We start from the raw sequence: 14,553 nt of genomic DNA on the forward strand, positions 1-14,553 counted from the left end.
AAGTAACTTTCAATTTGGTTGAAAAGTAAAATCCTCCAACTATTTTCCTTTAGGATTGAACATGAGATGAAAGACAAATGTAAAGGGTTGCAATCATGAACCCATAATCACAAGTTTCAACAAACATCTAATTCTCAACAAAAAAGGAAAAATAACATTTCTTTTCATAACACACCATAGTAGAGAAAGATGAACATTTCTTTTCATAACACACCATAGTAGAGAAAGATGAACATTTCTTTTCATAACACACCATAGTAGAGAAAGATGAACATTTCTTTTCATAACACACCATAGTAGAGAAAGATGAACATTTCTTTTCATAACACACCATAGTAGAGAAAGATGAACATTTCTTTTCATAACACACCATAGTAGAGAAAGATGAGACATTGAAAGAAGACAATGATATGACACTAAATATTCTATTTTAAAGACCTGTATTGTTTACTATCAACTATGCAAAATCTTGTGACAATAGAAATTAATATTAGTAAACAAAATTATCTATGCATGGTAAGAAAATTCAATTTACTAAAGGAAAAATTCAGGTTCAAACCTTGTTATAGAGTTTCAAATATGTATCCAAAACTAAATTAGAAATCCAATATTTAGAATGTCTTAAATCTTGGGGCATGATTTTTGTTCACAAATTGTTGTTTTTAATGAAAAAATGTAGAAAAAAATCAGAATAAAAACAAATTTGGTGAATCTATTTATCAAGGTTTTCTCTATATCTGCTTGCTTAAGGGTATTTCATTTAAAAGGCATGCATGAAATGTTGATATTTGAGAAAGTAGGGGTATAAATCATCAAAAATAGTATAGTCCTGAAAATGATACAGTAGAGAAATAGTCCAATAAAATAGCAATGAAATTATTAAAAAAAAGTTTATAATTAGGAATTTACTAAATAGTCATTGTCATTGTAAAGAGACAAACAAATGAAGTTGTTCATGCTGTTGCTCAAGCAGCTACATCTTTAACTTGTATCTATTATATTGCATCAATTTATTTTATAATTTAAATAAATAAATATTACTTTTTTAATAAAACATTATTATAAATAATGTTTTTCGAAACAATTATAACAAATTTAATTCATAAATTACTTAATAAACTTACCATTAATTTAATTCAGATAATTAAATATATTAATTAGTATTGTATAGTTTTTTACGGAAAATAATAAAAATAATAATAATAATAATTACATTAAAATAAAGTACCGAGCCAAAAGTAGTAATATATTGGTATTGACTCTGACACTGAGTCACAACTCGGTTCACTCAACATTGAAAAGTCAGCGGTAAATCACCACCACCACCTCCATTGGAGAAAAGATGCTTCGCCGTTTGGGTCTATCTCTCTGACACGCGGCTGTTTGGGCCGGTTGTTTTTGGGCCCAATGTCGAGCAGTATAATAATGAGAAGCAGTAGTGTTATTGGTATAACGCAAGAAAAGAGTGAACGTATCGTTGTCTAGTGTCTTTCGTTCTCGTTCTCGTGTTTCTGAAGATGGCGCTAACAATACTACCAGAAAGATTCCCAATTGGTCTACGGGTTCTCGCCCTTGATGTTGACACAACTCACCATCCCATCCTTCACGCAATGGGTAATCGATTTCAATACCAAGGTAATTACTAACTACTCCTTCAATTCTTGATCAATTCTTCATTTTCTTTTTCTTTTTCTTTTTCTTTTTTTCACATTTTATATTTTGTTCCTTCAGTTACCACTTGTTGCATGCCTTCTTTTGCGTTCAATCTTCTTTCCCAAACAAAATGCTCTTTTGATCTCATAATTGTTGATACTGATATGCAAGAATTGCGTACTGTTTATCACTTTCTTGAACATGTTCTCTTATTCCACCAAATTCCTGTTATTTGTAAGTTTTTTTTATTGTTTCATCTAAAAATGAACCGTAGCTATGTACTTACTACTTTTTTTGTCAATTTGCAGTCATGTCTTCTCATTACTCTACCAATTCTGTCATGGAGGCTATCACAAAAGGGGCTTCTGATTATTGGATTAAGCCATTGGAAGAACGACACTTCCAGACTATGTGGAAGCATGTCGTAAAAGACATCTTCCATATGAACAACAAAAGGGGAAGAGAACAAGTCGATGTTCCAAAACAAACAATTGATGAAAACCATAATCATAATGATGATTATCCATCCCCGCCAAAGAAGTTCCGGTGGTCATGGACTCAACAGTTGCATAATCAATTCGTAACAGTGGTCAATGAATTAGGCCTTGAAAGTATGATTCATTCCAATTCTTTTCTTTTCTTATCCTTGTTTGTATTCTTTAATAATTGAACTTATATGCATTCTGTGTTTTTCAGATGCAAAGCCCAAAAAAATACTCAAAATAATGGATGTTCCGGGTTTAACCCGAGAACACGTTGCTAGCCATTTGCAGGTTCGATTCTTTTTTCCTGTACGTAGTATGAAGGATTTCTGAATTTCTATAAAAACCTTAAACTCAAAAAATTGATACATCATGTGATGATTTTACGTATTCTCTTGCTTGCATTTATAACCATTGCATTATAAGCATATGAAATTTGTGTAGTATTATTAACACTAAATGCATTGACAGAAAATGAAATATAAATTAGAGAATGGAATGAAAAAACGTGGCAGAAAACAAAAATCGAATTCATCAGTTTTGTCTTCGTCAGTTGAAACACACTCAATCCTTGAACCTATTCACACACTTCACGAACATGAACAACAAGTAGAGTCTGACCAAATTTCTGGTGGACAGCAACGTATAAAGGAATTCTGCGATGATCCTTACGACATTTTTTACGACCTTCCAGAAGATTTATCTACGTTATTCTTTGGAGCTGGTGGACAGCAACATTTAAGCGACGATCCTTACGACATTTTTTACGACCTTCCAGAAGATTTATCTACGTTATTCTTTGGAGCATGTCCTCCCACTGAAGTTGATATATTGAGTGTGTGAGTCTGTGTTAGTTTGAAAACTGCGGTTGATAGTAAAAATAATTTGGTTATTAATAAAGATGATGAGAGCACACTCCTGAACCAAACGTGTAATTAAGTAGTTAATTTTAATGTAACATTTCAATTGTTTTGACTGCATGAGACTTGTTGTAACGTATCATTATGAATATAACAATGTAACAAAATATTCTTGTTTCTCACATTTATTAAGTGTTGTTATATTCTTTTCTTTTTTGTATTTTTTATTTTACACCTCGCGTATCACAATCTAGCAAATTTATTATTACTGTTTAATAGAACCAATCAATTAAAGGTAGAGATTCAGATTTGTGCCTTTGCCGATGCCACCACTGCAATGCAATATTATTTCTATGAACTACATATGTGACTCATCATTTTGCTCATGAGACAAACTTTCTGCATTTTTAGGAAGATTGTTTCATTTCTGTTGTTTGAGCATATACTTGGTGTTTTTTCTGTTTTCAATTTAAAGGTATAATAAGATAAGATCATAAAATATTTTGCTTTCTATTCGAGGAGTTGTTCCTTTATATTGTTTTCCGTTCATACTAATAGTTCTTCATGTTGGCTATGATATTAAAATTTTATGTTATTAGTTTTAATTTGTTCATATTTAAACACAGTTTATAAGCATACACAATGTGATCTTTATTTTTTAAAATTATTTTAAATTGTATAGAGGGATGTGTGAAAGGAACCAATAAGCAACAAGGAAGAGTAATGTCATTTGGAGTTATATTACTTGATTATATTGATTAAATGATAGTTAATCTTTATAGGAGAATGATTACAGCCACTACCTATTTGAGCTACATGGTGAGGAATCCCTTAAAATTGTTGAAATAGTTCTGTTCCAACACACTTGGTGGGAGCTAGTTTTGATTGTCGATTTTCTAACTTCATTGATTTTCCTAACATTCTTTGTCAAAAATTGTAAAATAGTTAAGAAAGATAACATAAAGATACTCTAATATAATATAAAAGATATTATATTATAATAATAGTTAACACGAGGGTGAATCATTTATTAAGTTGACCTTTTTAGTTATATTGTTACTAGCGCATTGCTTTGGAAATAAGGATGCTAACCTTCATAAGTTGATGGATGTGTGTTTCATAAACTATTATCAATCTTGTAAAATATGTGATTTGTTGTGTTTCTTGGGTGTCTCAAACAAGATCACACACATTCTATTTATAATGAGGTTACAATAATTACATTCAAATACAATAATCACATTCAAATACTAGGGACTTGTATTTGACTAGAAGTTCTACCATTGAACCTAAGAAATTGTACGGTCAAAAAATAATAAATCATACTTTGAATTCTAACACTCCTCCTCAAGTTGGAGCATACATATCATATGCACCAAACTTGTTACATATAGATTCAACTCGAGGACCCCTAAGTGACTTAGTGAATATGTCAGCCAATTGATCAACTCGAGGACCCCTAAGCTTGTTATATTGTTACTAGCGCATTGCTTTGGAAATAAGGATGCTGACCTTCATAAGTTGATGGATGTGTGTTTTATAAACTATTATCAATCTCATTATAGATGTAAATGTGTATACCTCATTTCATGCAAATAGGAGTTCAACTCTTAAGTTGCATTCTCCGCACATACCAAAATGCATAACGATATTTAGATTTTTGTTACTTCTATTATCTATAAAAATCACCTCGCGTATCACAATCTAGCAAATTTATTATTACTGTTTAATAGAATCAATCAATTAGAGGTAGAGATTCAGATTTGTGCTTTGCCGATGCCACCACTGCAATGCAATATTATTTCTATGAACTACATACGTGACTCATCATTTTGCTCATGTGACAAACTTTCTGCATTTTTAGGAAGATTGTTTCATTTCTGTTGTTTGAGCATATACTTGGTGTTTTTCTGTTTTCAATTTAAAGGTATAATAAGATAAGATCATAAAATATTTTAAATTGTATAGAGGGATGTGTGAAAGGAACCAATAAGCAACAAGGAAGAGTAATGTCATTTGGAGTTATATTACTCGATTATATTTATGAAGTATAGTTAATCTTTATAGGAGAATGATTACAGCCACTACCTATTTGAGCTACATGGTGAGAAATCCCTTAAAATTGTTGAAATAGTTCTGTTCCAACACACTTGGTGGGAGCTAGTTTTGATTGTTGATTTTCTAACTTCATTGATTTTCCTAACATTCTTTGTCAAAAATTGTAAAATAGTTAAGAAAGATAACATAAAGAGATTTAAGATGTTTAGGTTATGTTATTAAAGAGGTAATTAGGAATGAATAAGTAGTTTCCACTGGCTTTGCTTTCTCTTTTGCTTCTTCTGGCATGTTACTTTGTGTCTATGGTTTCATTTGAGCATAAAATTAGTGCCTCTTTTGTCAATCTAAAGTAAACACTTCCCAATGTATGTTTGATAATGATATCATAGGTGGAGTGCAATAGACAAAAGGAAAAAATTCTATTACTGTAAAAATATTATTGTATTTATGATGTGAATGTTTAGAATCAAGTGTTAGCCTTATGCTATTGTGTTAAAAATATGACATACAATATACCAGATTGGAAATCTGAACTGCATTTCATTTTTCATAATGCTTTTGCATTGCATCTCCATACAATTATTTTAGACATTCTTAGGTTAACATGAAGATGAATCCTTTATCTACGCTAGAAGTTTGTTCAAATGCCGCTAAACAACAGTGTTATAGCGCCGCTATAGCCGTTATTTGACTATATATTCTAACTGGTTGTTACTTCACTTAGAAATCAAGTGTTAGCCTTATGCTATTGTGTTAAAAATATGACATACAATATACTAGATTGGAAGTCTGGACTGTATAATGCAACACTCGATAAGATATTTCATTTTGCATAATGCTCTTGCATTGCATCTCCATTCAATTATTTTAGACATTCTTAGGTTAACATGAGGATGAATCCTTTATCTACGCTAGAAGTTTGTTCAAATGCCGCTAAACAACAGTGTTATAGCGCCGCTATAGCCGTTATTTGACTATATATTCTAACTGGTTGTTACTTCACTTAGAATGAATGCTACAGCCCATCAGTTTCTGAAACATTTGTCCAGTAGATGAGCTATTGGATGAGTTGCATGGTGCTCAATACTTCTCTAAACTTGATCTCCGATTAGGGTATCATCAAATACTTGTGCAACCACAAGACAGGTATAAAACTGCAATTGATGCTAGCAAGTTTGTTACTTCATTTGATTTCTCTAAGTATATTTATATGATACTTAATGTATGTTGATTTGTTTTGTAGTTCACCAAGTTGCTCACTGGAGTTGCCTATGAGACAAAGTAGACTTCATATTGATGAGCTCCATCGATAAGGTTAGCATTGTTGAAAGACAATTTTGATGTCTTGCTTCAATAAAAAGATATGATAGGCCATGATTGGTAACTGATGATTTTTCTAGATCATTCGTTTTATTTACAACAAAGATTATATGAGACAAAAGCAGACTATTCGAATCTAAATAACGTAATTGATCAAAAAAGTAGTTTTATTTTGCTATACTATATACTGACTGACAGATGTTACAAACAAGTATTACAGATAATTTAGAGAATAATTTATAACATAAGATCATGATGAAATAAGATTTGATGTATGTATTATACCTTTGTACACTTCATTGCATAGTTACTTGATGGTATCACCAGCCTATATCCATCACAAACAGCAGCCCATCCTTTACTTTATAGTGATTGGATGTTGACCATTTTGAACAATCTCTTTTAGAGTCAGATCTGCCATCACTCCTTCTTTTAGCTCTTTGAAGAATTGGAATTGACGCTCAGACCAAGTCATCATGAAGACTCTTGATAAGGCAACAGCAGCACTGTTCTCTTTTCCTGGGTTGTACTCGATTTTAAAATCATAGCCAATGAAATGAATTTATCTGACCAAGCTTGTTGTTATGGTGTTTGTAGAGACTAATCTAGTAGGCTTTTTTTGATCTGTCTTGATAACAAATTTATGGCCCAAGAGATAATGTCTGAACTTGGCCAAGGCTTCGGTGATAGCTAGCAACGTCTCTGCTGTAGGCCCAATACAGTCCCTATTCCAGTCCCCAATGCATCAGTTTCTAGAATGAATAGTTGAGAAAAATCTAGCAGAACAAGTACTGGGGCAGAAGTGATAGCTTGCATCAGCTGACGTGCTCCAATTAAAAGCATCTTTTTTTAACAAGTTGGTAGAGAAACAGTAGTGCTCGCGTAAGCTTAAAAAATCTACGGTAGTATCCTGTTAAGCCTAAAAACCCGTCAATCCACCACTGCCATCACTTTAGTTTTTTTCATTTTGACCCCTTCCCTTGATACTATGCGTCCAAGATTAATCTATCTCCAACTGACCAAACGAACATTTTGACAATTTAGCAAAATATAGATGCTGCTGTAGTACCTGAATGTTCACATTCAGCTCCCTAACTAGTCCTTCTATTAGTAACCCAATAGTTGGATTCCTAAGAAAGAATGCTTTTATTGAGAACTAGGAGAGAAATCTCTCCTCCAAGGGTTTCCCCTTTACAATAGAGCTACTACTCTATTCAACAATTGAATACAATATTCAATAAAGCTTATACTTAGCACTAAAAGTTCATTCAATGATTTATATCCATAAGCACAAGATCCAAAATCAACCTCTAACTCTCTTGTGAAGTGGATTAGATCTTTATATCATTTGAGACCAAGGTACAACTAAAAGTTCATTCAATGATTTAGCATGAATCATGACCTCAAGACATCTCCGGTGGTGTGTTTGTGATTTTGTTACCATATGATTACAATAATTTACTGCAAAAGATTGCTAGCAAGTTTGTTACTTCACTTGATTTCTTATCATATGTTGCTTGATACTTAATGTATGTTGATTTGTTTTATAGTTCACTAAATTGCTCGGTGGACATAAGGTAAAGCTGGCGAGGAAGAGATGGCGGAGGTAATATCGATATCAGAGTATGAAAACTTCTAAAAGTGATTACCTTTTTAGAAACAGTGATATTTTTTTAAAAAAGTGGTAGAAGTGGCTGACATCCACCACCTTATAAGTCAGCTTTCTGGAGTTGTGTTGAGTTACGTTGAACTCAAATACTAAGGTACTTATTTATCAAATAAGAGCTTATTTATAAAGAGAGGATGAGGTTAAGTTTTATATAACTTATGCTGCATCTATAAGTAACTGTGGGGAGCTTATAAAATAAGTTAAAAACATTTTATAAACTATTTTTATAACTCATTCCAAACATTGCACTGATGTCACTGTTTTAAATTGCCACAAATCCAATTGCAGTTGAAACATAAAGGTTTTTGAGGTCTTTGTAACAGCATCGCGATCACAATTATGGCCATATTTGTCTGCAATTTTTCGCTATATCAAGGACCGCAATGCAACCACAACTGCAATTTAAAACTTTTGCTTATGGCTTAGAATAAAATAATTTAACAGAAGCTTTTTTCTGAACCCCGCTATAATAAACATCTTGAATGGGCTGGGCTTTTTATTGTTTTGGAACTCTAACTATGTGATCTTAAAGGTAACATACACGAATACTTAAACACTATCAAAGATTGGAAATCTGAAGGATAAAGTCATGATATAAAAGTTTTGAAAATGTTCTCTTTCTTTTATCCCCTTCATTTTGGTGTTGCTGTTTTAGCAACATCAGAAACTATTCTCTACCATCACATTTTCTACAACAAGTTTTAGATACCTGCTAAATATTTCATACAAGCCTAGATTTGATATCACCTAGCTTTCCTATTGTTTTAGTTACTATCTCAATTTTTTTATTGGTTTGACAGCGTGGAACTCTCGAATGAAGAGCTTGTTGAAGATAGACTTGTGAAGCGTTCATTGCAAAAGAGTTTGCTTTTGGAGTTCAAGAAATATTCTGAGAGAATATTGCTAGCAGTTGCTCAGAGAGACCTGATGGAAAGAAGAATTGGATGGTTTCAGATTAGGTTCTTGTTGAAACAGCATATGCGGTATGTTTAATAGGTTGCTAGGTGTTTGGAACGTATTGAATTTTTGTTCAATGCTAAAAACTATTAGACTTTATGTAGTCTGACCGTTTCTTGATTTTTTGTGCCGAAGAATGGTGTCACTAGTTCCATCAAGCTGCAACAAGTGACATATACTGTACCTGGTATTGACAATTTTGACCAAGCAGATATTGCTGGTTTCGATCAGAAAGCTCAGGAAAACATGGTAAGTTTCACAATTGGATGGTAACAAATATCACAAATTATAACTTCTCTCTTCTGTCGGTAAGTAAATACTGGATGATATGATGCAGGACCCATAGCTACTTGAACTTGCTTGGTCTGAGCTTCAGCTACTTGAAAATAATAATACTGTTACCGTTGAAGAGATGGCTGAAGTAATATCGATATAATTTCTGGACTGGATATCAGAGTATGTTTCTATATCATTACATGAAATGCTTGTATTCTGCTCATCTATTGCTATCAAAAGTTGAAGTATACTTTACTGTGCTAGAGACAAAAGGATTGCGTTGCATTTATGGACCTCGACCTAGTGAGCAGGTAGATGTATTACTTTCAGGCATATTGTAGCTTTGAAAAATTAATGTTTTCACTACTCATCTAATAATATAATTATATATGCAGAGGATAAAAAATCTTTTCAAAAAGATACCTGAAATCATAACAAAAAAGCATATACACATACAATTCTCTTGTTGATCTTAAAATGTATTATTTTCATTGTAATTTGTAAATATGTAACAAATGTATATATTCCCTAATCAATGTCAAAATGTCACAAAATATCATTAGTCCTATTTAAAATAAGTCTTAGATTTTATTTATTTGCTCACTGCATACTGTAAAAAAATAATTGTATAATTTCATCTCCCCATTCTAACCATCCAAAAAAGCATAACTTGCAAGTCTAACTCACCAAGAGACTACTCTGCCAGTTCAAGAATTCGGTCACCACCATCATCAAATGGATCGTCTTGTACATCTCCACTACTATCCCACATGCCACAACCACGTCTCACTTATTTTAATATCCTCATAGAATGAACAAAGGAGTATGTACTTTATTTTTGCTGTGCTCTGTTTGGATATTACTTCATTCTTGAAATTTAATCAAATTTATCTTGAGTTATAAGTTTAGTAGTGTTAATGAATATTTATGCAAATAAATTTCTTTTATAGTCTTTTGTTTATTGTTGTGATTTTATGTAACAAATGCATAGCTTAATTTTTTTAATGACCAAAAATTAATTATATATTTCATTTCTACTCAAATATTTATGAAATATTGATAGGAATGATGATCGGTGATTTTTATATCTCATTTTTAAAATATGGACTATTCGAATTTGTCAATGCAAATTTTTCTAAAAGTAACCTTTTATTTTAACTCTATTATTATGTACTAATATTACAAACAAATTTTATTCATATACAAATAATTTAATGAATAATATATGGCACGAGACTATAGTTGAAATATGATTGAACGTATATTTTTATGTACTTCATTGCATAGTTACTAATTTCAAATAATGTTTAAAAAAAATCAGAATTATGTGAGACATTATTTCGAGCCTACTGTAAATCTAAGTCAAATATTCTGCACTATCCCTGAAGAAAATCTCTAAATCAAATTTGTTTCACTCTAATAAATTAAAATGTTGAGTATTATCAAATTTGAACTATTTTTTCATGCAGTCAAAGATACTTTTCTTTAAATGAGAATTCAAATCTAACATGAAATATGAGATTATAAATATTGTAAGAATTAATATTATGGCACAAAGACTAGTTGAATTGAGATTGGACGTAATATTTTTGTACACTTCATTGCATAATCACAAATTCTGAATAATAATAGTAAGAGTAGTATCTATTACTAACTCTTCCAACACGAGCCACCTCTCTCAAATTCCAACTGGTTTTCTTCTTTGTCCTCCAACAGAGAGGGGTGGTGTCGCAATATGTTGGGTTGCGGCATAAAATGGCAAACTGAAAGAAAATAGTGATAAGTTCTTTTAAATTTGGGAGTTGCCACCATTGTTTGTTTGTTAAGAAAAACATTGAAAAAAACTTTTAAAAAAGGAAAAAAAATAAAGGTCTTTGAAACCAAATTTTGGGTTCAAAAGTCATTTATGTCCAGGAAATATATTAGTACTCTACAACATCCATTTAAATAATAACACCTTTAATTAAATATGCAAAAATAATGTTAACTACAAAAATATTTATGTTACCCCAACCATTATCACAAAACAAATCAGTAATATACAGTTGACAAAAAAATAAATAATAAACAAAAATAAAAGGAAAAATTAATAAATAAATAAATAAATAACTAAAATTATAAGTTTACAAAACTAACTAGTTGAAAATCCGTGAATTTGCACGGATAATGGAAGGAATTAGCTTAATTTAAATAAAAATATCTTTGAATATAAATTATATATAATAAGAAGGGAAGTATTGTTATATTGACTTGCTCTTCCACGTGTCTTCTCTGTTAAGAAGATATTAAAACTTTTTTTTTATATTGTTATATCTATTTACTCTCATTCATTTAGTTTAAAAAATATTGGTCTTGTATAAATATTAGAATATAAATCACTGCAAAAATATCATAATCAATTTTAATCCAAAATTTCAATAGATAGGTGGGTCAATTTTTTATAATTTACTTTAATATTAAATAATTTTTAAACTTTTTATATATATTGCATGATACTTGATAGCGCATAGGAAATAATCGGGGAAATGGTTTGCCCTTACATGGGTCAACTCATTTTGAAGATTTTGAAAAATTTATTATATTATTATATCTATTGACTATCGATCAATTAGTTTATTAAACAATATAACTGCTATAAACATAATAATACAATCTATTACATAAATATCATAATTACTCCTATTCCAAAATTATGATTGATGGATTGGAGAGACTAATAATTTACTTTAATATTAAATAATAGTTAAATTACATAATAAAAAAGGAAAATTAACCATTATTAGCATTTAATAATTCAACAAAACATTAATTTATTATTCCAATAACTGCTGAAATTAATTTTTATTATATTAAATTTAAATAAAATATAAAAATAAAAGAAATTATTGTATGATTTTCCCCGTTTAATTTCTATACATATTATTATCATATACTGGAGTATGTTGCACTCTTTTCTATTTAGTGCATAATACTTGATATCAAAGAAGGAAAGGATCAGGGCACTTGTGTGCCCTCTCATGAATTTGTCTGATTTATAAGATATTGAAAAACATAATAGTAATAATAATAAAAATTAATATATATTTATCTTTTGGCTAATTAACTTCGAAAGTCCATATTTTTTGAGCATGTTGTACACTTTCTTATATATTGCATTACATTTGATAGTGAAAAGGAGAGGGTCATGGTACTTGCTTGTCTTTCCATAGATCAGCCTTATTTGGAAGATTTTGAAAAAGTACAATACTAATAATAATTAAATACATATTAATATTTTAACTAATTAACTATTGAAAGTATGTATTTTAATTAACATGTAAAAATATGTGTAACATGTATATGGTTTATACGGTTGCATTATAATTGATACTTCTATATTTTATAAGGTCTCAATACTTATACATTTTAAATTAATATTTGATCTTGATATTCACACATTTTTTATGTCTATCTTGTAGATAAATATCAACACCTTCAAAAAAAAAATACTAAGAATGACTGAGATGATAGTTCAATTTATCTTCCTTTAAACCACTAAAATCTAACTATTATTTTATAAAATATAGGATGAGAATTTAAATATAACAAAAGTAGTCAAATTAATAATACAAAATAAATGGTATCAATTTGATACGCCTAATGGTCTTAAAAAAAAATCATATTCTTCAATCCATGAAAAAGTGTTATTCAACAACTACCAAAGTAATTAAATATCGCATACTTGCCAAAGTCCTAACAATGAAAGATAGGAAGATGTAAAAGTATGTCATTTGAATATTCACTTGTATGAAAATGTACAATATTATCACTAATATCAAAATGGGTTGAATTGGATTTAGGAAATTTGAAATAGCATACCCAAAAAAGGCCTTCAAAAAATCTACCAAAAATGGTACAAGGTATACTATATGCATAAACATCTTTCTTCCATTATAAACTATTGAAGAGAGAATGTGCAACAACACAAATTAGTTGTTTCGAATAAACTAAAAATTGGAAGCAGAAAAATGATATTGAAACAAATAAATTTTATTTGTATTCTTCAGAAAAGATATGATATGAATTATTACCGTGTTAATATGGTTATACATTGACGACACTTAAATATTAGCATTATTTTGTCTTTTTTTTTATCCATTGATGCATTTAAACCATCAACATTATCCAGGTCATAACAAAGAGTATATCAAGTGATTGCAACCATGAAATAGCATAAAAACCAAAAAAGAAGAAAGAAATACAACAACCAACATTTTCGGCCTTTAAAGACAGTTTCATTGCAGTCTCTTTATAGCTGCTTCATTGCTTATTTTTATTTTGCTTCAAACATGGACTTGTCTCTCTTGTTTTTTTTTTAAAATATGTAATCCTTGTAAAGGACTTTTAGAGTTAGAATATGTTAAAAATTAAAAGACAATTATTTCTATTACTAAGAGTAAACTTGTTGAAGAATCAAATGATTTAAGGAGCAATGAATAATGTATATAAATAGTAAACCTCCATATAGTTTGCAATAATAGAACCTATCATCTTATTCAATTAATAACCAAATATCCTTCGTAGTAGCTATGTTCCTTTCAAAGATTCACTATGGTCATGCATTGACGACACTTAAAATATTACCATGTTAGTATTTTCCTGACTTGTTTTTTTATCAATTGATGAAATTGAACTATCAACATTATCCATGTCATAATAAAAAGTATATCAAGTGATTACAGTCATGAAATAACATAAAAACCAAAAAAGAAGAAAGAAATACAACAATCAACCTTTTAGCTTTAAAAACTGTTTCATACAAAATATAGCAATGAAATTATTAAAAAAAAAAGTTGATATTTAGACATTTACAAAATAATCATTTTCATATCTATTATCTTGAATTTGTAAGGAGACAAACAAATGAAATTGTTCATGTTGTTACTCAAACAGCTACGTCTTTAACTTGTATCTATTATATTGCATCAATTTATTTTATAATCTGAATAAATAAATATTATTTTTTAATAAAAAATTATTATAAATAATGTTTTTTGAAACAAAGATAAAAAATTTAATTCATAATTACTTATTAAGTTTATCATCAATTTAATTGAAATAACTAAATATATTAATTAGTATTGTATAACCTTTTTACAGAAAATAATAATAATGGTAATAATAATAATAATAATAATAATAATAATAATAATAATAATTATTATTATTATTATTAATATAATTATTATTAATATTATTATTATTATAATTATTATTATTATTATAAATAGGAATATGC

The 14,553-nt window shown here is 29.5% G+C and overlaps 1 protein-coding gene across 14 annotated transcripts in view; it reads left to right on the forward strand.

Annotated features, from left to right (window-relative positions):
• Positions 1-1,273: 1,273 nt before the first annotated feature.
• The window catches only part of LOC101491975 (two-component response regulator ARR12-like), a 29,638-nt gene continuing 16,358 nt past the window's right edge, over positions 1,274-14,553 (forward strand). For 2 of the 14 annotated variants that reach the window (XR_012163368.1, XR_001143102.3), the window contains exons 1-3: positions 1,276-1,635; positions 1,962-2,264; positions 2,350-2,426. Coding sequence is in view for 3 of the 14 variants with exons in the window: in XM_004516321.4 (XP_004516378.1) it covers positions 1,518-1,635; positions 1,962-2,264; positions 2,350-2,426; positions 2,775-2,978 (702 nt within the window). In the remaining 11 variants the exon portion in view is untranslated. Of the gene's footprint in view, positions 1,636-1,961; positions 2,265-2,349; positions 2,427-2,774; positions 3,178-6,060; positions 6,200-6,296; positions 6,368-7,923; positions 9,026-9,134; positions 9,249-9,336; positions 9,456-9,539; positions 10,237-14,553 lie in introns of those variants that run through there. The other 12 variants (XR_003471050.2, XR_003471051.2, XR_001143103.3 and 9 more) reach the window with 12 other exon arrangements.

The sequence above is a fragment of the Cicer arietinum genome, chromosome 6 (genome assembly GCF_000331145.2).
Source record: "Cicer arietinum cultivar CDC Frontier isolate Library 1 chromosome 6, Cicar.CDCFrontier_v2.0, whole genome shotgun sequence".
Classification (NCBI taxonomy): Eukaryota; Viridiplantae; Streptophyta; class Magnoliopsida; order Fabales; family Fabaceae; genus Cicer; species Cicer arietinum.